At 35.7% G+C, this 24,544-nt stretch overlaps 4 protein-coding genes and 1 long non-coding RNA gene across 13 annotated transcripts; 4 read left to right on the forward strand and 1 right to left on the reverse strand.

The window, feature by feature from the left end:
* Positions 1-283: 283 nt before the first annotated feature.
* LOC106366941 (endoplasmic reticulum-Golgi intermediate compartment protein 3) lies at positions 284-3,575 on the forward strand. Its single transcript, XM_013806624.3, has 12 exons — positions 284-419; positions 757-904; positions 991-1,073; positions 1,529-1,604; positions 1,711-1,778; positions 1,951-2,041; positions 2,202-2,320; positions 2,421-2,504; positions 2,601-2,747; positions 2,822-2,930; positions 3,019-3,138; positions 3,223-3,575. The coding sequence occupies exons 2-12, from the start codon at positions 817-819 to the stop codon at positions 3,297-3,299; spliced, it is 1,062 nt and encodes a 353-aa protein (XP_013662078.1). The 5' UTR covers positions 284-419; positions 757-816; the 3' UTR covers positions 3,300-3,575.
* Positions 3,576-5,312: 1,737 nt separating this feature from the next.
* LOC106364488 lies at positions 5,313-8,812 on the forward strand. Of its 8 annotated transcripts, none has more exons than XR_007321472.1 (12): positions 5,314-5,580; positions 5,707-5,789; positions 5,850-6,174; positions 6,248-6,309; positions 6,393-6,433; positions 6,506-6,689; positions 7,004-7,073; positions 7,143-7,237; positions 7,367-7,445; positions 7,791-7,860; positions 8,074-8,231; positions 8,467-8,812. It is a non-coding gene; the product is annotated as an uncharacterized LOC106364488 (long non-coding RNA). The 8 variants fall into 8 exon arrangements; XR_007321471.1 differs by having other exon boundaries at positions 5,315-5,580; positions 6,248-6,319; XR_001273223.3 differs by having other exon boundaries at positions 5,315-5,580; positions 6,518-6,689.
* A 1,525-nt stretch (positions 8,813-10,337) lies between these two features.
* LOC106366940 (40S ribosomal protein S10, mitochondrial) lies at positions 10,338-11,474 on the forward strand. Its single transcript, XM_013806623.3, has 2 exons — positions 10,338-10,768; positions 10,845-11,474. The coding sequence occupies exons 1-2, from the start codon at positions 10,481-10,483 to the stop codon at positions 11,226-11,228; spliced, it is 672 nt and encodes a 223-aa protein (XP_013662077.1). The 5' UTR covers positions 10,338-10,480; the 3' UTR covers positions 11,229-11,474.
* Positions 11,475-12,457: 983 nt separating this feature from the next.
* On the reverse strand, positions 12,458-13,901 carry LOC106366939 (DNA-directed RNA polymerases II and IV subunit 5A). Of its 2 annotated transcripts, none has more exons than XM_013806621.3 (5): positions 13,743-13,901; positions 13,435-13,646; positions 13,017-13,196; positions 12,821-12,934; positions 12,458-12,728 (listed from the first exon to the last, which is right to left on the reverse strand). In XM_013806621.3, the coding sequence occupies exons 2-5, from the start codon at positions 13,633-13,635 to the stop codon at positions 12,603-12,605; spliced, it is 621 nt and encodes a 206-aa protein (XP_013662075.1). In that variant the 5' UTR covers positions 13,636-13,646; positions 13,743-13,901; the 3' UTR covers positions 12,458-12,602. The 2 variants fall into 2 exon arrangements, with proteins under 2 accessions (XP_013662075.1, XP_013662076.1); XM_013806622.3 differs by having other exon boundaries at positions 13,435-13,663; positions 13,743-13,895.
* A 1,478-nt stretch (positions 13,902-15,379) lies between these two features.
* LOC111203706 (inositol hexakisphosphate and diphosphoinositol-pentakisphosphate kinase VIP1-like) lies at positions 15,380-16,415 on the forward strand. Its single transcript, XM_022697696.2, has 5 exons — positions 15,380-15,534; positions 15,611-15,710; positions 15,792-15,862; positions 15,978-16,059; positions 16,251-16,415. Exons 1-5 carry the CDS (start codon positions 15,380-15,382, stop codon positions 16,413-16,415), a joined length of 573 nt encoding a protein of 190 aa, XP_022553417.2.
* The last annotated feature ends 8,129 nt before the right edge of the window (positions 16,416-24,544 follow it).

Raw genomic sequence — 24,544 nt, forward strand, 5'->3', positions numbered from 1 at the left:
CCGCCGTGAAGCTGGTTTTGAAAACAAGTAACACAACAACAGAGTTGCAAGGTCCGAATCTGGTTCGCTTATAGTCTTGTACCAGTTTGAAAACGTCACATACCTCTCTGCGTATACGTACTAGAATTGCTAGGCGAAGTTACTAAAAGAATCGAACGAAAGGATGGAACATGTTGTAACAAAATCGCAACTTATGAGAGTATGAGGGTCTTGACGTAAATAATAAGATTAGGAATGCTAAATTAATATTTGTAAATAAGTAGAGGACTAAATTTATAAAAATTAAGAGACGGAGAAAAAAGAGAGACGCCACGCCAATCAAACATCAAAGGAACCGGAGGAGAAGGACCCCCGGAGATCTCTCGCTTCTTCTTCTTCCACCATTCTTTCTCTCGGTGCGCGCTTCATCCTCGATTCGAGTAAGATCTCCAGAAACTGAGTTTTTTTTTCTTCAAATTATGTCCCTTTTGAAATCATCTAGGGCCGGTGAAGATCATATTAGAAATCTGAGTTTTGATCAAGGGTTGTGGCTTTCCGAGCTTAATTTTCGAAAAAGCGAGCTCCTTTGAATCTTTCGTTGCATTTGCTTGGATGGGTTAGGTTTTGAATTTTGAGCTAGGCTCTTTTAGATAATCCACCATAGAAGCTCTAGATCGAGAAAATATAGAAAAAAAAAGAGAGAATTTGGGTTCGATAGGAAAAGTATTTTTATGGTTGAATTGGTCTATTTTAGTATATCTGATGTTGGTTTTGTAGTTTGGTAGGTCCTTTGGAGTTGGATTCGTTTAGTTTTCAAAGTATTGAGTTTGAGGGAGGATGGGTGTGAAGCAGGCTCTAAGGAGCATTGATGCGTTTCCAAGAGCAGAGGATCACTTGCTGCAGAAGACGCAATCTGGTGCAGTTGGTAATGCATTTTCTTACATAGCTCTTGTTGAAATTTTGAATGGTTGATTTTTGTTAATATCTTTAAATTTTGTTTGGTTATTGCAGTATCTATTGTTGGACTCCTTATAATGGCTACGTTGTTCTTGCACGAGCTGAGTTACTATCTTAACACACTTACAGTGCATCAGGTATGTATTTAGTATGGGCTTTTATTACTTTACTGCTCTGACTCTACACTTCAAACTGCTCTGTATAGTTCTATAAATGGCAGTGAATGATCTTATGTTTCAAGTGTATTATGAAGCTCAGATAGATGGCTTCTATGAAATTGTATATCGTTGAAATTCATTGATGCCACTCTTCAGTTGATTAGTAGAGATTAAGTGAAAGTATGGCATTATCCCTCATTGACCTTGTTATTGTCTTGAACTTTGTACTTCTTCTGTAGGTGGTATCATAGCTTGTGTGATGTATGCAAAATGATTTCATATAGAAATATATCACATGGGAAATATGGATTTGAAGTCTCTCTGTCTGTTGATTTAACTTCCTTGATGTTCTCTATCCATTTGACTGGCTCGTAGAGGTTTCCCTCCTTTTGTATTTATGTAATCATTTTGAAATCTGTATCATGTTTTTTTAGATGTCAGTCGACTTAAAGCGTGGAGAAACTCTTCCCATTCATGTAAATATGACGTTTCCATCTTTGCCTTGTGATGGTAAGTGGTATCCATTGATCACAGAGTTTCTTTTCTCCATACCTTCTTGATACTACTAGTCTTCTTAAATTTCATTATTTGATCTTTATTTGTTTTTTTTTTGTAGTATTGAGCATGGATGCTATCGACATGTCAGGGAAGCATGAAGTGGATCTCGATACAAATATTTGGAAAGTAAGTTGATTCCAGATGCTTAATACAAAATCACATGTTTTCTCTTCCATCTTAGTGAATGTAACTATTTGGATATTTTCCCTTAGCATCTTATGTCACTTTTTATGGCGTTTGCTCTAGTTTTACTGGTTTATTATCGAGTTAATTGCTCACTAGTTGCGTGTGTCTGCAGCTCCGACTCAACAGTCATGGTCATATCATTGGCACAGAATATATATCTGATCTTGTTGAAAAGGAGCATGATCACTCATCTCACAAGCATGGTAACTTCTTAATTTAACTAGCCTTCTTCGAGTTTTGAGGCCTATTATATAGGAGAGTCCCTGTGATAGTTTTTAGGGTAGCTAACTTTTCTTGAGGTATAAGAATTAGGGAAGTAATGATGTACACACTTTAATTTGATATCTTTTGTGATTGCTGAAGATGGCAAAGAAGAACGCAAGAATGAGACGGAAGCAGTGAATACTCTGGGATTTGATGAAGCTGCTGAGACGATGATTAAAAAGGTGAAGCAAGCATTAGCAGATGGAGAAGGATGTCGGGTATTATTAACCTCTCCCCTTGTCAATAGTCAAACTAGAGATGTTGCCTTATTGGCGTTTAAGAAAACATAAGCTTAATCCTGTTGGCTGTTTTCTACAGGTGTATGGTGTCCTAGATGTACAACGGGTTGCTGGAAACTTCCACGTTTCAGTTCACGGGCTTAACATCTATGTTGCTCAAATGGTTGGTATCTCTATCTCACTATTTGATATCGCATGCGTATTGCCTATTTTACTTTTACCAAGATGCTATACTATCCCTTTTTACCCTCGAAAACAGATATTTGGAGGGTCCAAAAACGTAAACGTGAGCCATATGATTCATGATCTATCCTTTGGGCCGAAGTACCCTGGCATTCACAACCCACTTGATGACACAAACCGAATCCTGCGTGACACCAGTGGAACATTCAAATACTATATTAAGGTATTTTTTATCTTAATTTGTCATGAACATTGTATGTAGTTTGATAACTAATTTGTGTCTGGTGTATGGCGCAGATTGTACCGACGGAATATAGATATCTTTCAAAAGACGTTCTGACAACAAATCAATACTCTGTAACTGAATACTACACACCAATGAACGAATTCGACCGGACATGGCCAGGTTAGTTGGGTCAAGCTTCATTTCCAGTGTTCTTATTTATTACTCTGTTTCTGTCTCTTGATGGCATGTTTCTTTCTTTCATTTGCAGCTGTCTACTTCTTATATGATCTTTCACCTATCACCGTGACCATCAGGGAAGAACGTCGTAGTTTTCTCCACTTGATCACCCGTCTATGCGCCGTGTTAGGGGGTACCTTTGCTTTGACAGGTTCAAATCCATCTTTATCTAATGTCAGTACTTATCTTTCAATAATCTTTGGCTAATATAGTTTATGTCATGGTCTTTAAATAGGAATGCTAGATCGTTGGATGTTCCGCTTGATTGAGTCATTCACTAAGAAACCGAGTACCAGAAGCATACACAAGTGAAGCAGAGAGAGAGAACAAAAGACCAAGGAAGATGAATCTCTCAAATCCCCAGAGAGTGCAAGAAACTCCAGGGGATTGATACGTTTGCAAGGTCAAAACTTAGAACACTAGAATCCATTGATGTAGGCTTTTCATGTTCTCTTAGTCTTTTGAGCTTTTTCTCTTAATGTATCCATCCATCCATTACTCTGATTCTCTTGGGTCATCTAGTAGAGTTATCTGTAATTTTACACACTTTGCATCTTTTTATTAAAATTAGGCATGGGCGTTCGGGTACCCGTTGGCATTCGGGTCGGGTTTTCGGATTTTCGGGTTTACGCTTCTAGGTCCCATACTAAAATTTTATTAGTACGGGTCGGGTTCGGATAATAACACTTCGGACTCGGTTCAAAATTATATTGCATCATAAAACCCATAAAGTAATTATATATCGTACGGATTCGAGTTATATCGGTTCGGTTCGGATATAACCAATGTAAAAAACAAAATTTTTGAAGTAAAACATAAAGAAAAACATCTAAATTAAATAAAAATTAATCTATCACATATAAAATTAATAAAATTACAATAAAATATTAAATCAAGCATGAAAATAAACATTATTTGTAAACAATATGTATTGTCTTATAGAGAGTAGATTTTTTATTTCAATGAGCAAATTATAAAATACTTATTTATAACTAATTGTGTACTTAAAGCATTTATTAGAATTTTAATATTTATTATTATATATAATATTACCACAAATGTTGAATTTAATAATTGAAATACTTATATATATTTCAAAATATTTATATTGACTATTAATTTCGGATTTTTCGGGTTACCCATTCGGGTTCGGTTAATAACACTTCGGGTTCGGATATTTTTTGTACCACCCTACAAATCCGTTAGGGTATTTTTACGTTTCTGGTCGGATAACGGGTCGGGTTTTTCGGTTTGGGTTTGGTTCGGATTTCGGGTTCCGAATTTTATGCCCAGACCTAATTAAAATCCTCATTTGACAATTCTTTTTCTTTCTGTTCTCATTTGATAATTCTAGTTGTACTATACTATTTGCCCAAAAAAAAGTTTGTACTATACTAAAAAGTAGGCCTGGGCATTCGGGTCTACGGGTCGGGTTCGGTCCGGTTCCTTTCGGATCCGGGTATTTCGGGTCCTAAATATTTAGACCTAATAGGTACTTAGAAATTTTTGGTTCGGGTTCGGGTCGGTTCTTCTCGGGTCCGGATCGGTTCGGGTCTATAATTAAAATACTCATAAAGTTCCCGTAATTTTTCGGGTCCATATCGGGTCCGGGTCGGGTTCGGGTATTTAGGATCTGAAAAGGACATAACATATCCAAGTCCATCAAATTTAGTTGATATTTGTCATATATATCTAAAATTTTACAAAATAAGTTAAATGAAACTATTAATAATTTAAATAAAAAATTTTTAAACTCTAAATTTTACATTTTAACGCTTTATATTACTTAAAAATATTAAAAAATAATAACAAATGTTGTTAACAAAAAATATTTCAACTAAATCATAAAATAATATATATAAAATAGAACACAAAAACATCATAGTTTTAGATATACATATTTTTAAGTCGGGTACAAATCGGTTCTTATCGGGCGGGGTTTATTCGGGTCGGGTTTTTTCGGGTCCGGGTCTATTCGGGTCGGTTTTTTTCGGTTCCGGTTCTTTCGGGTAAAAAAAATTTAGACCCAAAAGGTACTTGTAAATTTTCAGTCCGGTTCCGGGTCGGGTATTTTTGGGTCAGTTCTGGTTCGGGTCTTCGGGTCCAGGTTAAAATGCCCAGGCCTACTAAAAAGTTATGTAGTTTTTTTTTTTTTTGTAAGAGTTTTTTAGTTTATATAATCTTACAATACTAAAAGGAGAATAAGCTCAACACGTAAGGTGTCCAAATCCAGAGAAAAATTAGCCAATCAGAGATTCTGAATCAGCCATGTCATTTAGGTTAAGACATAGAAACAATAATGACTTCTATTGTATTCACGAAAAACTCGATGATTGGTTTTCCTTTGTCTTTATGTTATCTGGAAAACGTTTTGGTAGTGATCGTAGTAAGCATAAGTTTCATCACAAGTTTCAACCAAAACGTTTTGCCTTTCTTTTGATTAAAAAAAAAAAAAAATGTTTTGCCTTTCAAACCATCACCTAACAACCACCACCAGGCCTTGCTGCGTTGAGACTGATTTCCCTACAATGTTCCATCTCTTCTCTCCTTATACATCTCCACCAACGGCCTTGACTATGTCCTTTCTCCACTGGTTTGTTTCTGATAGATTCTCACGTTTGTGTCTAATATTTCTTTGGATATGGCGCTTCAGTGTTTGGTAAATGATCTAATGAAGTTTTCTTCTATCTCCCTGCGAAATATTGTTATGCGGGTCTAGGCCGAGCTTAGTGGAAGGAACCCAGGTTCAACCAGTCTCTGGCTCTGAATTACTCTTAGCACCTTTTCAGTGGAGCCGCGTTGGTATGTTTCTCTTTTTGGTTATGAATGATTGGTTTTGATTAATGTTAATGCTTTCTCCAGAAAAATTATATCATTGATTGACTTGGACCTGAAGATGAGTTCTTGCAAATGGATTCATTCAGAAACCAGAAATAGCATGTGCTATACAGTTCTCCTTACTGGTGCTTAGGAATCAATGAATTTAAGTTATGCACTATTTTCTTTTTGCCACTATTTGTTCTCTTTGCTGTGATTCTTTGTCCACTTTCGATTCTTGGATTAATTGCCTCTTGCTAATGTTTTTTTTGGCTCGAAGCCATGCCTTCTTCCTACAACTGAAGGGACCCCATGTGCCAATTATGCCAGATTTGTGAACCAGATCTTACAAGGGCTGACTTACTTGCAGGTTGTTTTCGAGTTTCTTGCTTTCTTCTGTAATCTACAATCAAGCTCTAACATTTGATTCCTTCTTTCTTTAGTTTTGTAAAATGTCATTCTACCATGAAGTTATGGCTGAGGGCTCTGCTGGTGAAGTCTGATGGTGATTCAAAGTATCAAAATTGATGCAATGAATTGTTTTTTAACCTCTGGCCATTAATTTTCAACGTCTTTTCTGAATTTCAGATTTCTGTTTCCTGCAAATATATCACAAGAGCTGTGTTGCGGTAGGTGTTCTCCATGTGATGTTTAAGCGTGAGTTTCCTTTAAGTGTCTACAATCTGAACATCCTCTTGGAGGGTTTATGCAAGAATCTGGAATACGGCAAGACTGTTATTTTGCTACGAGAGGTAAGGTTGAGTTCTCCGGCGTCGGATCCTGTTAGCTACATGACTGTTATAAGAGGCTTATGCGAGGGGAAATAGTTGGAGAAAGCATTGGAATTGTTGAATGATATGTAAGGCATCCATAATAAGCATTTATGTAAGTGTCTCGCCCTTTCACCACATCGTAATAAGCTCGATTTTTTTTTCCAAAATAATAAACTCGATTTTGAAGTCCTGTTATTCAAAAATTAGTCTAATTTGGATCTGCAGTCGTTTTTAAAATGCTCGAGGTTCTATGATGTCATGTTAGTATATAGGATTGCAGTTTGTTAGCGTTTTTGGGCTCTTTTAGCCATTGCTAGGTTTGAGTTTAACTTTAATTTTTTTATTAGATAAAAGTTTGTAAAATGCAGATGGAGAATACAGTTTATGCATTGAATAACACAAACACATATGATAATTTTGACACAGAATCTTGCTTGCAACAAGCCATAAATTTTGCTGCAAAACTTTGGGGTCTTGAGTGCCTTTTTTGAGATAAGTAAGTCATATCCTGCTCGACTCTTTGGCTGACTTCACTTGCTTGCCTATTTCTAAGTATGTTGTGTAGTCAGGGGATATCATGCCTCCTAATGGAGTGATGGTTGCTATGGAAATTTGCACTGCCTAACGTAAAAATAGAGGCCCCGACACTTGAGTCTGAAGGTAAATTTGCATTGCCTATCTTTGCAAACTTATGTTCGGTGATTGAATAGTGTGCTTGGTACAGCTCAAGAATACAGAATGAAGCCTGCTTACTTTGTTTCTCATAATGTGTTTCACTAACTTGAATAGGGGAAAACCAAACCCATTTCAACATCGCAGGCATTAAGAAAAGTTCTGCTAACTCGGTGTCAAAAGCTGCAAAGATAAAGTAAGCCAATATAGCATCATATTTGTATTAACTATTTAGTTCACATGAGAGCATCATAATAAGATGTCAAGCCATTCTTCACTGTTATATCACAATATTTATTTCTTTAAACGAATAAATTAAAACGACTACCTCTTCTATTACATTTTTTTTTCTATTACGTTTTTCTTTTCTTTTATTTTCTTTATATATGCGACTAAAAGTAGATCTCATCACTACTATGATTCTTTTTTGGGTCAAATCTCACTACTATGATTCTTTTTTGGGTCAAATCTCACTACTATGATTTTATTTCATTTTATATTACTAGCTTAATTGGGTATTTTGTTGTTTCTTGGTGTACAGGGGCCGGTTGCTCAAGAGATTAAAAATGTCCTTAAGAGATTTGAATTTGGGATCTAGTCCTCTGCTTAGGGTTAGTCTCCTGATTTTTTTTTTGACTGAAGTTGTCTCCTGATTTTTCATCCTTATAAATACATATTAGTTTTGAAAATTTAATTTTTTTTAAAGCTAGTCGTGCGTTGATTGATTTTTTCATGGTTCGGACTGGTATATATATATATATATATATATATATATATATACATATGCCGCCTATACATATACTCTCTTATACTCTTTGTTATAGGGTCAAGACAGTGTTCCAACAGTGGATTCAATACAATAGAGCACATTGGTAGACTTCTACTCTTCAATGATTTCTTAAGTGTTGAGAGGTTCAAAGAGTTCTCTGCTTCAAACACTTTCTCCACTGAGGATGAACCTTACAAAGGTCTTAGTAATCTGGTAAAGTGCTTCAATCTCTCTTTGATAATGTCATTTATATTCTTATTTTTTCCTCCTAACTTCAATTGATCTTGCCGTGCAATGAATGCATGACAACACATGAGTGTTTCCAGTGACTTATGGACCTACACACAAATGACAATTTTCTTGATAATAAACGAAATCTTAACATTTGATGTCTATATCTTTATATTTTGCTAATTTTTTTTTTGTTTTTTTGTTGTGACTGGACCAGTTTGGTTAGGTTATCCCCTGCAGGAGAATTATGTTCTTACTTGGATGATGCAAATTCATTGGATATTCAGGCTTGCATAAGAGAATGTGTTTGGACAGCCGGAGATTGATTTATCTCATCCCGACACAGTCTAGCTAGCATCAATGGGGTATGACACCGTTAGATTGCCATTAAAAACAAATCCACAAAAAATTGAGTCATCTCCTTACCAATAACCACTTCGGTTTTCTGATTCTTCTTTGTGAAATTAATAGAATTTTATCATATGTATTCACACTCTTAATGTTTTGTGTTTTTTTTGGACAACAATGTTTTGTGTTTAAGTCAAAATAAGAATTTCATATCATCAAATTTCAAGTAAAATGTGTGGTTTTATATCAGGATATCTACTAATTAATACTTTTTTTTTTATAAAACACATATACAGAAAAAACCTGTTAAATACATTACACAAAATATTGATCTTAATTTGATATGACTAAATAGATAGATTAAGAAAATAAAACTATGAACTTTTTATACCAAATGCGAAACTATATTTGATTCAAGATAATATAATATAATAAATTATAAATTTAGTTAAACAAACATTTTAAATATATGTCGCAAAATGTAGTACTTATGCGAAATATTTTAGTTAAATATTTTTTAATACAAACAAGTCATACTCTTAACTAAAATAAATTAACTTACTATTTCATATATTATAGTTACTATAATTGTAGAAAATAGTACGTGCATTCATTATATAAAATTTAATGTATTTTAAATATGTGTGAACAAATGAAAAAATATATTTTTGGATTAAAGGAAGTAATAAACAAATCCATATAATATAAATATAATAAATTAATAAATGATTAATAAATTTATTATTTATTTAAATTTCACTCTTTTTACAACTAACTCAAAAATAAGTGATATAGATAGTCAATTAAAATTGGTTTACTTTGAGTAAGTACAAACGACACATCAAATAAATAAATAAATGATAAATGTCAATTAAATTGACACAGAAAATTAATGTTAATCAACAATGGTCTGACTTTCTATACAGAACATCAACGTAGCTCATTTTAGAGAATTATATCAAATACGATCCAATTATGTTTCAACAACAAAAGACATTTTATTTTGAACACCATTAACAACATACAGAGCATCATAAAGAGGAACAAAAAAAGTTATCAGACATGAAGTCAACGCTTAACTTAGCATCCTACCGGTGTTTTTAAAACCGGACCGACCCGATGGTTAAATCAGATTCCGCGATGAACCGGTTACATAACCGGGTTGGATCTAATAATTGGTTCGACAATAAATCGGTCACGTAGCCGGATTGGATCTCAGAGTTATTAAATTGATTAAAACTATTAAAACTATCAAAAATCTATAAACCATTCGTATAAACATAAAACTAATTTATATTTATAATGTTTTGTGTTTTAAATTAATTTATACTTTGATTATGTATCATATTTACTTACATTACTTTTAAATATATACATTAAAATATATTAAACCAGATTATTGAACCATATTTGATCCGGTCGAACCATATTGAATCGTGAACCCAAAATTTTCCGGTTCAGGTTCAAAACATTGCATCCTGCGACAAATAAAGCTTTCTGCAACAAACAACATTTCAACAACAAAACATTTCATATACCCCTGTTATACTATTGCAACGGCTAAACATTATGTATTAACTAAAACTCATTTTATAATATGTAATACTGAAACAATAATTTAAATTTTAAACTTTTATTTGGCAATAATCCGCGCGCAACGATCTAGTTGTTGATAATGAACCATTTATCCAACTCTATGGTTCTTCATTACAATTTCAAAGAAACAGCGTACGTGTGTATATTTGTCACACATGTCTCACATGCTGGTAAAAAAGCCTACACTCGTCGCAGGAGATCCTATCCTCTCTGTTTCTTTTAGCTTAGTTCTTGTCTGAAACCCTAATTGGTTTTCCTTTTATCTCTTCTGTCAGTTCTCATCTAAAATGATCACCGGAGTACTCCGCAGATCTTCATTGCCGTCGAGGCATTCTCTCTCCGCCGCGCTAACCTCCTTTGATTCAGGTCTTTCCCACCACTTCTCTTCAGCCGCCACCGTATCCTCCGTCTCCGTGGATCGTAATCTAGTCGGAAACGGATCTACTCTCTCCTCCAACCTCATCTCTCGATTCGCATCCCCATCGTCTCCGAAGTCGTGGATGGTTTCTCCCGCGAGGATCGCGTTTCAAGGTTACGCCACTGAGCCTGAGAGTAACCTCAGAGATTCAAAGAGGGTATGCTTTTGTTCTCATTCAAACTCTTGAAGGCTGTTCGAATCATTGACAAACTGCTATTTGTGGTTTTGAGTAGAAGAAAGAGAGCACGTCAAAGATCAAAGGAACGAGGATCTGCATAGCGATTCGGTCATTCGAGAACCCGGAGAAGGAAGCTTGGTGTCTTCCTCCCCACACTCGCTACGCCGCAATGCCCGACACGCGGACCTTGTACACCGTGCTACGTTCCCCTCACGTGGACAAGAAGTCGAGGGAGCAGTTTGAGATGAGGTTCAAGAAACGGTTTCTCGTTGTCAAAGCTCAGAGCCACGAGCTGAGCAAGAAGCTGTTTTGGTTGAAGCGCTACCGTATCCTCGGAGCTCAGTACGAACTCCAGTTCCATTGCAAGACCCGTTTGGACATGTCTCCTGTCTTAGGTAACATCAATGGCTCCCACCATTTGTCAATGAGACAGGGCTAAAGAAGGGAAGCTACCAAGGTGGAGTTTTTGGACCGATCCTGCAATAATATTGAATCTTACTGATTCAATAAAGAAGTCAGCAATACCTTAAATCTTGTGGCATTTTTTTTTTTTGTTTAGAGAACATTTTACGGACATAAGAAAGAAGTCTAACAATACCTCAAAGACATGGGTTCTGTTCTGAATTGAGTTTCAGTGGGAGATTACACTTCCAGTTTATGCAAATTTATTAGTCCTTTTAATTCATTTTATGGGTTTCCTCATGAAATAGGTAATAAAAAATGTTTTGGGCACCAATGAATTAATGGATTATGTTGATTATCGAATGGTCTTCAAACTCAAAAATAGTTTGAAAAATTTGACTTAGGCATTCTAAAGTGTCTGAAGCTTTATCAATCTAAAAAGTTCACATTCCACATTCAGTAAGAATTATAGTTAAAACTGATAAGATCATATTTTTGAAAAAAAAATGTGAGACTCTTAACTCTATGGTCAATGATTCAATGTTGTTGTAGTGGACTGCAATACTTAGGCAAAGAAGATGTATATTAATTATATGGATTTAAGAAACTATAATTTATTATTATAATATTTGAATTAATTTATAAAACATGTTACATTTCATCATAGAAAGACGTGTGATGATATAAGCCTTTTTATGTATTTTGTGTGATGATAATATGTTATCTAAAATGCTAAAACATGTGATATTTCATTAAAGAAAAAACATGTATTCCATCCATTTCATTTTAATTGTCGTTTTAGGTTTATGCACACAGATTAATAAAACATATGATTTTGTATATTTTCAAAATAAAAACACAATTATCTATACACCTAACCATATTTTAACTAATAGAAAAATGGAGTGGCGATTCTTATTAATAAATTTTGTATTGAAACTCTAAAATGACATTTATTTTGAAACGGAGAGAGTATTGTTTATTAAACAAATTGAAATGAACTTTTACAGTCTTTTATTTTCTTTCACCATTATACATAACCATTTTAGATTGTCTGAATAGTCCAATAACCTTGTCATTCATGGAACTTATGCCATATGGTTAAAATATGATGTTCCTGTAAGATGCTTATATGATACTGTTTGTGGCTGGTAGCTTGGGTTGATTACCCATAAGCTATTTCTTAATCAGTTAATTAAACCCAAAACATGAAATCTTCTCAGTGCTCATGAGACCTTGGCAAGGCCACCTTGCCCCATTATACAATGATACTAAAATGTTGTTTTAAGGTTTTTCAATTCGTACATCTAACAAATAACATTGTCAACAATTTGGGTACACAACACAACACTGAGCGTTTCCACTCGCACAACACTGAGCGTTTCCATCAATAAAAGCTTTTTTTAGCTTCTTATACAACATAACGGTAGGTAACATAGCGACCAGCGGTTTCACTCGGACGTATGATCTTCACGACTTGTCCACGTTTTAGTCCAAAGTATCTTGCGATTGGATCAGTCACTTGGATCCTCGGAAGCTAACAACAAAAAAGTTCCAAACTTTAAATTACACAAAACCGAAAGCTTACTCATCAGTCATATCACCAAGAAGAATGATTCTACTACTAACCTGTGTCTCCTTGACAGTGTATCTCTCCAGAAGAGTTTTCTTCTCTTCAGTGGTGAGAACTTGGTGCTCCGGAACAAGAACATGTTCTTTTATGTTCACAAGCATTTCCGCCTCCTGCACCACAACATGGTTTAAGGATTGCGATGTTGAATACGCATTCATCAGAAGAATTCGAAAAAGTGTGTTTATTTATTACCTGGAAAACTTCCAAATGAAACTTTGAAGAGATCTCACTGATGCAAGTTCGAGCAAAAGGAGTCAAGTTCTGTTGCACCACCAAGATTGCTCTGTAAACATTCTCTGATTTCATCCTGTTTGTGTACACCTTCATCGTCTTAACTCCAACTTTCGCCTCGTCGGGGAAGAAGATATAGAGCTACAACAGGAGAAGCACCAATCAAAGACTAAGACAAAGATATCAAACACACAAAGCCATCTCCACAGCATCATACAGACAATGAATAAAAGAGATGACTTTTAATCTATCTTTATCCCCTAAAAGTAATAAAAACATAAGTTATCTCATATAGTCAAAGCTTCCACCTTTAATGACTTTTATAAACTGTAATAACAATGGAGAAACAGTTTTAAGTCTCAGGCAAAAGAGACAATACCTGATCACTGCTGTCGTTTCTCTTAGCTTTGAGAGTAACAAGATCCTCTCTTTTCATGTTGTCTCCGTACTTTCTAACGAACTGTGACAAGCTCATGGTGATTTCAGAGTCGGCGATGAAGTAGCCACGGTCCTTGAGCATCTGCATCAACGTCTTCTGGATTCTGTAAAGTCTTTTGATTTCTTCTTCCGTTAGACCCATCTCGGCTAAATCTGCGAATTCAAAAAATCTGAGCCATTTAGGGTTTATCAATATCTTTACTTTGAGATCGATTCACAGCTAAGCTAATCTGGAAGAGAGGAACTTACGTTTAGAGGCAAAGAGAGAAGAGATGTGGCACAGAGCGACGAAGAAGCAGACAGAAGCGGCGTTGAAAGAGCTTTCCTTCAAAGCTCCAAACCCTTTCTCAGTTGTATTAGAATAAAGAGGTTTCTAGTATAAGAAGCCCCCCCCAACCTATACAAAATTTCTGTTTCATCCCTGAACTTTATTTTGGAACAGTTAACGCTAGGCCCAATTAGGCCCGTTTGTACCCGTATGGCCTGGATTGTGTTTTTTCTGTGGTTGGGTAAACATGTTAAAACTTCATTACCATTTTTGGATTTCGATAGAAATTACAAAATATATATATACTGGTTAGGCCTGGACATAAAATCCATAATCCGAAATCCGAACCGAAAAACTCGATCCGTACCCGGTCTAAAATATAAAATATACCCGAATGGATCTCGTAAGGTGGTACAAAACATATCTGAATCCGAAGTGTTATTAACCGAACCCGAAAACCCGAAAAAACCAAAAAATCCGAAAAGATATCCAAAGAAGCCGGACCGAATGTCCAAACTAATATACAATATAATTATATGAAACATGAATATATATTTCAAATATTCAATTTCATATTTATTTTTATATGGTATCTAACAATAAGTATTTAAAATTTAAACAACTACTTTAAATACTTAATTATATATAAATAAGTATATATTTCTTATATTTTTCTTTTAAATTTAGATTTTATTTTGGGTATATCCGAACTGATCCGATATAACCCGAATTTGAATGATATATGGTTACTTTATGGGTTCTATGATGTGATACAAAACCGATCCGAACCCGATTTGTTATATCCGAACCCGATACGCACTTACAAATTTATTAGAATGGGACCTAGGAGGTGTTATAAAAAAGAATCGAAATCCAAAAAATCCGATCTGAACGCCAACGGGTACCCGAACGCTCAGGCCTAATACTGGCAATAACAAAATAAGAATGATATCTAAGTTTCTAAACGAAAAAGAGATACGAAAAACACAATTAAAGATAATGAAAATTAAGAGAACAAACTATGTGCAAAACAAATCATATTACCTTGCAAAATCCCCCTATATATTAAAAGAGAAGTCATTTTAGTGATTTCTGCTGACATGGCATTAATATAGAGTTTCTCAGGAAAATTGATATAATTCTATTGGTCGATTTTTTAGAATTTTCTTTTTCTTTTTTTTTAATCAATCGCTTGGGCAAGATTTAGAATTAAGACAAATATTAAAAACTTTCCTTATTATTCAAACGGTAAACTTGTGCATGTTGATATCATATTTATTACATTGCTTACAAAATATTTTAATGTTTCTAATTAGGTTGTTTGTTTTTAATAAATTACCTTTCTAATATGGATTACTTGCACAAGTTAAAATCATATCATATGCAAATCATTTTTTGACAATACACATTTAATATCTTTCTTTAAACGATTTCATTATTTATTATGCAAAATATTGTGCGTCATTAATATGAAAAATAAATCGACTGTATATATATAGGAGACACCCAAGGTCTTAAAATACAAACATTGTCTTTTCATTCTTTAAAGTATTATTCACAAATCTCTTCTCTCATACTATTAAGGTATTACGACGATACTGCTTGTGTGCTAAGAAAAATGTGTTTAGACGCAAAGGCTCCTCATCTTTCATCGACTTTGCCACCCACTTTGCCTTGGAAGTTCAATAAACCTGTACAGCCTAATAAAGGACTAACCCGCCAAGGCAATGGGCACTCAGAAGAGCTACATTGTGTCATTGTTGTTATTCGACAGTATGTTTTCTTAGCATATAAATCACCTTTATCTCCTCTATACTTCTATCTGTTAAAATTTTTTATTACATGACAGTGGCGATCTAACTCCAAAACAGAAGGTGAAACTAAATGTTACAGAGGAGAAACTGTTAAACCTGATGCTGAAGTACAATGGTGGAAAGCCAGGAGCTGAGGTGCGAGAGGCTCCAGCTTTTCTGTCATCCATCTTTTATCAGAGCCTTGATTCATTTGATATATTTTTCTTCTTTTTGTAGACAAAACTAAAAAGTGCATTCCAATTGCAAGACCTATTAGATGCAACAAGAATGTTAGTTCCTCGTACAAGGTAGAACCCTGAACTCAACTCTTTGTGTCTTGTCTCCAAAAAGCATGTCTGGTCTATCTTTTCCATGTGTTGAATACTGGTAACGACAATATGGTCTTCCTTTTTTTATATGTAGACCAGGTCGTGAGAGTGATAGTGATCCAGAAGACCTTGAACATGCTGAGAAGCTGCGCCAAGTTAAAGCAGTTCTTGAAGAGGTTCTTTAGTACTTTCTCTTTTTTTGTTGAATATAGTCTGGGGAAAGTATTACATAGTATCATTTAGTAATACTATCTTATATCATTTTTTTGTTGAATATACTATCTTATAAGTAAGCTAGCATTATGCATTTTTTATTTAATTCATGAGGTCATTTTCTCACAGCACAGAACCTTTTGGAATGGCGCAGGGAGGAAATTTCTTAGGGATATACAGGAAGGTTCAACTGAAGCCGCTGAAGTGGGATGGTGAAGGCGAAGAAGAAAGACCTGTAGAGGCCCTTATGATTCTTAAATACGGCGGTATTCTAACTCACGCTGGTAGAAAACAGGGGTTTACATACTGTACCATTTAATTTGTCATTGTTATATATATATATTGTAAGAATGAGAGAATTGTTAGAATGAGAGAATTATTGAAAGTTTATTTATGGAGAATGAAAACATGAAGAACATAGAGAGAGAGAAAGTAGATCTCAAGATGTAAGAGAAAGAAGGAGAGAATAGTTTCTTTAATCTAATTGTGGATCTGGGTACAAGTATTTAAAGACAAGTGGCCTCAGTACACAATATAATAAAATATCTTTTCCTCTCTTCTTCTTCTCTTCAATAAAAACGAGCTTATAAAACCCTTATAAAGCCTTATAAAACCTTATAAAGTCTGGCAGCTTAATTCTCAAGTCTGGCAGCTTAATTCTCAAGTCTGGCAGCTTAATCTCTTCACTTCTTGATCTTCATCTCAACACTCCCCCTCAAGCTAGACTAAGTGAACTTGTCTAGCATGAGAAACCATGAAGATCTCCCTCATTAAAAACCTCAACAAGGAAAACCCATTGGGATAAAACCTTGATGAGGGAAAAAGAGTGGAGACTCCATGGTTAAGGGGATCAGCTCCTGGAAGTAAGATCAATGAGTCCAAGCCTTGATAGTATGAACTTTATTGTCTTCTGCCTCGCTGCCTTAGTAAACACATCAGCCAGTTGATCCTCACTCCTTGTGTAACATGGCAGTATTACTCCTAGGACAATCATCTGCCTCACCTTGTGACAATCAACTTCTATGTGCTTTGTTCTCTCATGAAACACAGAATTAGAAGCGATGTGGATAGCAGCCTGATTATCACAATGCATTGTCATGGGAGTGGTCTGCTCAATACTCAAATGCTTCAATATCCCTTTGATCCACACTAGCTCATTTGTCAACTTCAACATGGCTCTATATTCAGCCTCAGCACTAGAACAAGAGACAACCTTCTGCTTCTTACTCTTCCATGTAACCAAGTTCCCTCCAATGAAGGTACAATACCCAGTAGTTGATCTCCTATCAACTCTATCTCCAGCCCAGTCAGCATCACAATAACCAACCACCTCTGTACTTCTATTGCATCCCATCCAGACTCCTTGGCCGCTAGAGCCATTCAAATACCTCAAGATCCTGTCTACCATAATCCAATGGTGCATCTTTGAAGCTTGCATATGCTGGCTAACTTGATTCACAGCGAAACATATGTCTGGCCTGGTGATTGTCAAGTAGATCAGCTTCCCAACCATCTTCCTATACAGCTTAGCATCTTCAAATGGTTGATTGTTTTCAATCTCCCCCTCAAGTAAAACCTTATACTCATCCTCAAGTGGTGTCCTAGCTGTCTTTCCTCCAAGCTTACCAGCGCCCTTCAATAGATCCACAGTGTACTTTCTTTGAGACATGAACAAGCCCTCCTTAGATCTGCATATCTCAATACCCAGAAAATACTTCATCTCTCCCAAATCCTTGATGTCAAACACTGATTTGAGAAACTCCTTAGTAGCCTGGATCCCTGCCTTATCACTTCCTGTGATAATCAAATCATCCACATACACTAGAATCACAATGATCCCTGAAGGTCCTGTCAAGGTGAAGAGAGTGTGGTCCAGTTCAGACTTCCTAAATCCTCTCCCATTGAGAGTTGTACTCAGCTTCCTGTACCAAGCTCTAGGTGGCTGTTTCAGCCCATATATTGTCTTCTTCAATCTCAAGACATTCCCTGGCTTTACTAGATGCTCAAGACCAGGAGGTGGATGCATGTATACTTCATCTTCCAGTTCACCTTGCAGGAAAGCATTCTTCACATCCATTTGCCATAGATCCCACTCCAAGTTTGTTACAATGGATAACACAATTTGAATTGTGTGAAGCTTAGCCACTGGTGCAAAAGTATCAATGTAGTCTTCCCCATAAGTCTGTGTAAACCCTCTTGCCACCAGCCTATTTTTGCGTCTCTCAATAGTTCCATCTGCCCGGTACTTGATTGTGAAGATCCATCTGCTAGACACAGCCTTCTTCCCTCTTGGTAATTCACTCTCATACCAAGTGTCATTTCTGATCATTGCATCCCTTTCATCACCCACTGAGTTTCTCCAGACCTTATGTTTCATAGCTTCCTCATAAGACCTTGGGATCTCATTCTCATCCAGATTACACATGAAGACCACATGCTCCTCTGGATATGTTGCAAACGAACATACTGCTTGGGTCGGATGTGCTACAGCCTCCGCATTGTAGCACATCCTTGTGTTCACCCAATTTGATGGATCTTTCTTCACCCTGGTACTTCTCCTCAGTGGTTGAACCTCTGTTTCTGGTTCTTGAATCCCAACTGACTCGACTGGATTTTGCATAGCTGCATGCTCATCTCTATCAGTCTGCGCATCCGATCTTGGACTCTCTCTATCAGCATGCGCATCTCCATCTGATCTTGGACTCTCTTCTCCTTGTGTCTCTCCTTGATCATGACTTCCTGAATCACTCTGCTGTTGTTGTTGCACTCCTGATTCAGCTTCACTTCCCCCCTCATGATCAAGAGGGGAGATCCTTTCACTTTCCTCCTCATGAGTACTTGTGCTTCTTGGTGGTTCTCTTCTTGTTCCCTGATCCTGGGTCATGCTAATCCCAAGATTCTCCAATACCATCCTCAGATTTGTTGCCTTATCTGATGGCATTTGTGGAAGATCCTTCAAATCATCCCATATCTTTTCTTCATAATACCCTTTCCCTTCAATGAATTTAACATCTCTAGACACCAACACCCTCCCTGTTGTTGGATCATAGCACTTATACCCTTTCTGAGTGATAGAGTATCCAATAAACATAGCCTTAGTGCTCTTTGCATCAAGCTTCTTCCTCAGTTCTCCTGGAACCAATACATAGCAGGTACACCCAAACACTCTCAAATGTTGAATCTGCGGCCTAGACTTGTTCAGCACCTCAAATGGAGATAGATCCCTCAGAACTTTCGTTGGCGTCCTGTTGATGAGATAACACGCTGAGACAACTGCATCACTCCAAAATCTCTTGGGAACATTGGAATGAAACATCATTGATCTTGCTACTTCCATCAGGTGTTTGTTCTTCCTCTCAGCCACACCATTCTGTTGTGGAGTGTAGGGACAGCTGGTTTGATGAACTATCTCATGCTTCATCAGATGATTCTTGAATGCATGGCTAGTGTATTCACCTCCATTGTCTGACCTTAGTACCTTCACAGTAGCATTATACTGATTAGTGACATAAGCTTGGAAGTTTATAAATGCCTCTAACACTCTATCCTTGGAAGGAAGCAATGTGACCCATGTATACTTAGATTTTTCATCTATGAAAGTCACAAAATACTTATGCTTATCCCTAGATATACATGGAGATGTCCACGCATCAGAGTGTATTAAGTCAAAGCATTTCTCATAGACAGTTTCAGATTTGGGAAAAACAGTTTTGCAATGCTTCCCTAGTAGGTATGCTTCACATTCCAGGTGATTAACTGATAGATTAGGCATCATGAGCTCAAGGGCACGAGGGTGAGGATGTCCTAATCTAGCATGCATGTACTACTCATGCATATAGAGATAGAGGGTTTAGAGAGCTTAGTTGATTGTAGCTGGTATAGGTTGTTGGTGCTGCTCCCCTTTCCAATCACTTGACCAGTAATGAGATCTTGAAACTCAACCTCTTCTGGCCTGAATACTACTTGACATTGCAAGTCAACAGTAGCTCTCTTCACAGATATCAAATTGGAAGTAAACTGAGGCAGGTACAAGGCTGTTGATTCCTTGTCAAATAGCTTCAAGTTTCCTATCCCTTCTATAGGAATTTTATCTCCATTTGCTATCTGAACATCCCCAGTAGCTGCTCTCACTTCATCCATCAGGCTCCTATCACTGATCATGTGATGACTGGCTCCAGAATCCACAATAATAGGTTTAGACCTTACTGGCTGAATTCCTTGCTTCTTAGATGCAATGAGTGCTTTTGCTTCAGCTACAAATGCATCCCACTCTCTTCTGGTAATCACCTCATCAGCTCTACCCTTCTCGTGTCTATTTTTTAATTCATCCCCATCTTTTATATCTCCTATGTATGCTGAATACAAGCTCTTGCCACTGATTACTTGTTGTAGTTCAGTAATCTGTCTCCTCTCCTCTGGCTGAGTTGTTGCTTGCTTCTGCTTCAACATACCACACACACTCTCTACATCAGGTAGAGTTTCTTCTGTGAGTATCTTCCTGGCCAGTTTATCATAGGACTTATCTAAACTCAGCAGGAGACTCAAGACTTCATCTTGCTCTAGCCTTCTCTTCAGTACGATTTTATCCAAGGTACTCGGTCTGAGCGCCTTTAACTCTGCCCATAAGCTCTTAAACCGTTCAAGATGCTTACTGAGCTCTTCTCCATCTTGCTTCAGCTCCTCAATGGCCCGCTTGACCACAAAAACCTTGCCCAGATGGGATCTGTCCTTATACACAGCTTCCATACTCTCCAACAACTCCTTAGCCGTCCCTTCATGAGTATCAGCTTCCAGGATTGAACTTGAGAGCGACCTTTGGATGATCCCAAGTGTTCCTTGATTCTCTTGAATCCACTTGCCTTCATCCATCTGCTTCGTAATCACTTCACCTCCACAACTCCACTTATCAGGAGTAACCGGTGTATATAGCTTCACCATGGTGTCGTTTGTTTCCATCTACAAGAAGAGAACCTCAACACACTAATAACACAGAATATCCAATCTTCAAGAACACTCACGAACCCATAATCTTCAAGAACACAAATTTGCGGAATGAACTCAGGTTTTAGAGTAACCTGGCTCTGATACCATGTAAGAATGAGAGAATTGTTAGAATGAGAGAATTATTGAGAGTTTATTTATGGAGAATGAAAAACATGAAGAACATAGAGAGAGAGAAAGTAGATCTGAAGATGTAAGAGAAAGAAGGAGAGAATAGTTTCCTTAATCTAATTGTGGATCTGGGTACAAGTATTTAAAGACAAGTGACCTCAGTACACAATATAATAAAATATCTTTTCCTCTCTTCTTCTTCTCTTCAATAAAAACGAACTTATAAAACCCTTATAAAGCCTTATAAAACCTTATAAAGTCTGGCAGCTTAATTCTCAAGTCTGGCAGCTTAATTCTCAAGTCTGGCAGCTTAATTCTCAAGTCTGACAGCTTAATCTCTTCACTTATTGATCTTCATCTCAACATATATATATATATATATGTTTTCCAAATATGGAAGAATTGTTTAACTTATTGATGTTTGCTTCATCTGCATGCAGGCAGAAGAGCTTGGTAGATTCTTCCGATACAATATGTATCCAGGTAAGGCCCCCTGATCTGTTACTTTTATTTTGGAGTATTTCACCGATTTCTTCCGATACAATATGTATCCAGGTAAGGCCCCCTGATCTGTTACTTTTATTTTGGAGTATTTCACCGATGAAATGGCCTTAAATTATATGCTTTTTTCAGGTGAAGGGACTGATTTGCTTCGTCTCCATAGTACATACCGTCATGACCTTAAAATTTACAGCTCTGACGAGGGACGTGTTCAGGTACGTACACCTTTTACATTGATACTACTGAAGATAATTAAGCATATGTGTTGGAAAAAAAAATAATGTTTGAAATGGTTTGCATATGCTGACCAGATGTATGCAGCTGCTTTTGCTAAAGGCCTGCTTGACCTAGAAGGACAGCTGACGCCAATCCTGGTTTTCCCTTCTTAATATTATATTGCTGGTGCTTAATTTGCAATGTCATCATGTGTTTACTAATAATGTCTTTTTATCTTTCTTGCTTCTCAAGGTTTCTTTGGTTAGCAAGAACTCTTCCATGTTGGATGGTCTTGATACTGCTAGCATTGAAATGGAAGCTGCCAAGGTTTGTCCCATGACTTGAGCCATTTTTTGAAGTGTGTGTATCAGTCAATCAACAAGATTGATTTCATTATAATTGGACTATATATGCAGGCTAGATTGAATGAGATTGTAACGTCTGGCAAAAAAAATGATCAATGAATTACTACTATTTATTATTATCAAATCATAGTAGTAATTATCAAATTAAATACGCAAAAGGCAAAACAAAAAGAGAGAGGCATAATATAAAATAAGTTAGCATATTAAATTGCAAATAAACCAAAATATTTCAAAGCAGTCAAACAACCTAGAAAATTAATAATCGAACCAGCTACCTTTTTTTATTAGACCGGATATTAGTTCCACCAATAATCGTGGTCAACTTACCAACATGGTGCATATATGTCAAATGGACAAATCTACGTTTAAGTAACCCAACCTGTAAGGGATTTAGATTTTTTTTTGTGAATCTCGTGGACTGATCTATCGCAGATTGGGGTTCATAGGTGAAGTTTCAAGAAATTGTTATAATTTGATTGGTCGATTGTTTTTAATTTTTATTTATTTAATTTAGATCTAAAAATTTAAGATGAGTCTAAAATCATTTAACATCACTTGCCATATAATCTAACGAATATTACAAATAACAATTTATGGAAACTAATTCTCGAAATTATAGAAAGATTAATAATGTTTTATTTATTACTTTTAATATTTATAAACTATAAAATATAATAAACAAATTTTTATATAAGATAATTATAATAGTTTTTTACTATACTTGATGAATTGTATTCGAATATAATCATATAATAACTATTTTAAATATTACAAAATCCAAAAATGTCTATTAATATGTTTTTAAATTATTTATCATTGTTTAGAGAATAAATATTTTGAGGATTGTTTACATCTTTTGGGGATTGTTTACATCTTTAAATATTTTTGTTAGAATTACCTATTTTCTGACTCAAGGCTTAGAGAAGGAAACCGTAAATCATCTCTGCTGTTACAATGAAACCAATGATAATAAATCTCAGGTAATTCAAATCTCTCTTTTATATTTCATGGCTGATTTTTTTATTGGGGTTATGCGTGAAATATTTGTTTTTTCTCAATTATATTTTTCTGATGTTTTAAGATTAGTGTTAAATGTGATCGTTTGAAGCATAATGCATTCTCAAAACACACATCCATGATAAACGCTTCTATGTAAATTGTGTCAATTATGTTAGTGATTTTGCATTTGAGTATTGTGACTGATGTTCCAAGAGAGAAAGCGTATCATCTCAAACCGAGATTGTTGGGAAAGGTAATTGGTTTATAGATGTAATTGGATAATTGACATCTAAAGGATACATTTTATTAGATAGTACCAAGCAGTCCTTTTAAACCTTTTGAACTCTAACTTTTTGAACTAACTGAATAATCATGCTTGACCTATAAGCAGTTCAAAGAGTTATGTATTTAAAGGATACACTTTATCAGATATAAATGATATGTTTTATTAGATAGTACGAAACAGTTCTTTTAAACTCAAACAATGCCATGTTCTGAGTTGTACACATTGTATTGACCTTTTTTTACCTTGCGGTGTGTATTCAGATAGCAGTAGTGAAGTGCATATATGAAGTAATATCAATCAAAATTAAGAAAAATCTTTTAAAAGCAAAGGTAATCACATGGGCCTCTCTTGAACGTGGCAAACAATCAGCAGTTTTGCCAGACCCGAATTTCTTAAACATATTATCTACTTTCTATTTTCGTATTATATAGTTTCACTTGATGAGAAGTTTGAATCAAAGACTCTTGACATTTTAAAATTTATATTATTTATTTGTGTAATGGTGCTGAGGTTTCAATGAGACCGGCTTATCCTTCTTCCAAGAAAGTAAAGGACTATGACAAGCTTGAAGCTGAAGTGAAGAAGAATAGAAGGATGATAAGCTTGAAGGAGACACTGCTTTGAACAAGTTCTTCTGTGAGATATATTTGAATTCTGATGAGGATATGATGAGTGCTAGAGAAAATCATTTGTGAGTATCTATCTATCTATATTCCTATTTAGTCTTTCTTCTCTCATGGATATTACAATGTTTTTGGCATTTTGATTGACTCTTTGCAGTTTTGCACAATCAACAGGTGGAATCTATTGGGACAGTGCTTTCAATAGACTTGAAAGATGTTGGTGCTAAGAAAAGTATAATCTTATATGATGTGTGGGTTTTACCTTATGATGATTTGGCGCTCAAGACATGGGAAATATGATCTTATATTATGTGTGGGTTTTACCTTAATCTAGATAGAACTTGAA

This window comes from Brassica napus, chromosome C3, assembly GCF_020379485.1.
Source record: "Brassica napus cultivar Da-Ae chromosome C3, Da-Ae, whole genome shotgun sequence".
NCBI classification, from domain to species: Eukaryota; Viridiplantae; Streptophyta; class Magnoliopsida; order Brassicales; family Brassicaceae; genus Brassica; species Brassica napus.

Coding starts and splice junctions, on each gene's coding strand:
- LOC106366941 (XM_013806624.3), top strand. CDS start 817: ATGGGTGTGAAGCAGGCTCTAAGGAGCATTGATGCGTTTCCAAGAGCA. Junction 2,042..2,201: donor TCACTCATCTCACAAGCATG/GTAACTTCTTAA, acceptor TGATTGCTGAAG/ATGGCAAAGAAGAACGCAAG. Junction 3,139..3,222: donor GGGTACCTTTGCTTTGACAG/GTTCAAATCCAT, acceptor GTCTTTAAATAG/GAATGCTAGATCGTTGGATG.
- LOC106366940 (XM_013806623.3), top strand. CDS start 10,481: ATGATCACCGGAGTACTCCGCAGATCTTCATTGCCGTCGAGGCATTCT. Junction 10,769..10,844: donor ACCTCAGAGATTCAAAGAGG/GTATGCTTTTGT, acceptor GGTTTTGAGTAG/AAGAAAGAGAGCACGTCAAA.
- LOC106366939 (XM_013806621.3), bottom strand. CDS start 13,635: ATGGGTCTAACGGAAGAAGAAATCAAAAGACTTTACAGAATCCAGAAG. Junction 13,197..13,434: donor GAAACGACAGCAGTGATCAG/GTATTGTCTCTT, acceptor CTCCTGTTGTAG/CTCTATATCTTCTTCCCCGA. Junction 12,729..12,820: donor ACACTGTCAAGGAGACACAG/GTTAGTAGTAGA, acceptor TTTTGTTGTTAG/CTTCCGAGGATCCAAGTGAC.
- LOC111203706 (XM_022697696.2), top strand. CDS start 15,380: ATGTGTTTAGACGCAAAGGCTCCTCATCTTTCATCGACTTTGCCACCC. Junction 15,535..15,610: donor GTCATTGTTGTTATTCGACA/GTATGTTTTCTT, acceptor ATTACATGACAG/TGGCGATCTAACTCCAAAAC. Junction 16,060..16,250: donor TTAAAGCAGTTCTTGAAGAG/GTTCTTTAGTAC, acceptor GGAATGGCGCAG/GGAGGAAATTTCTTAGGGAT.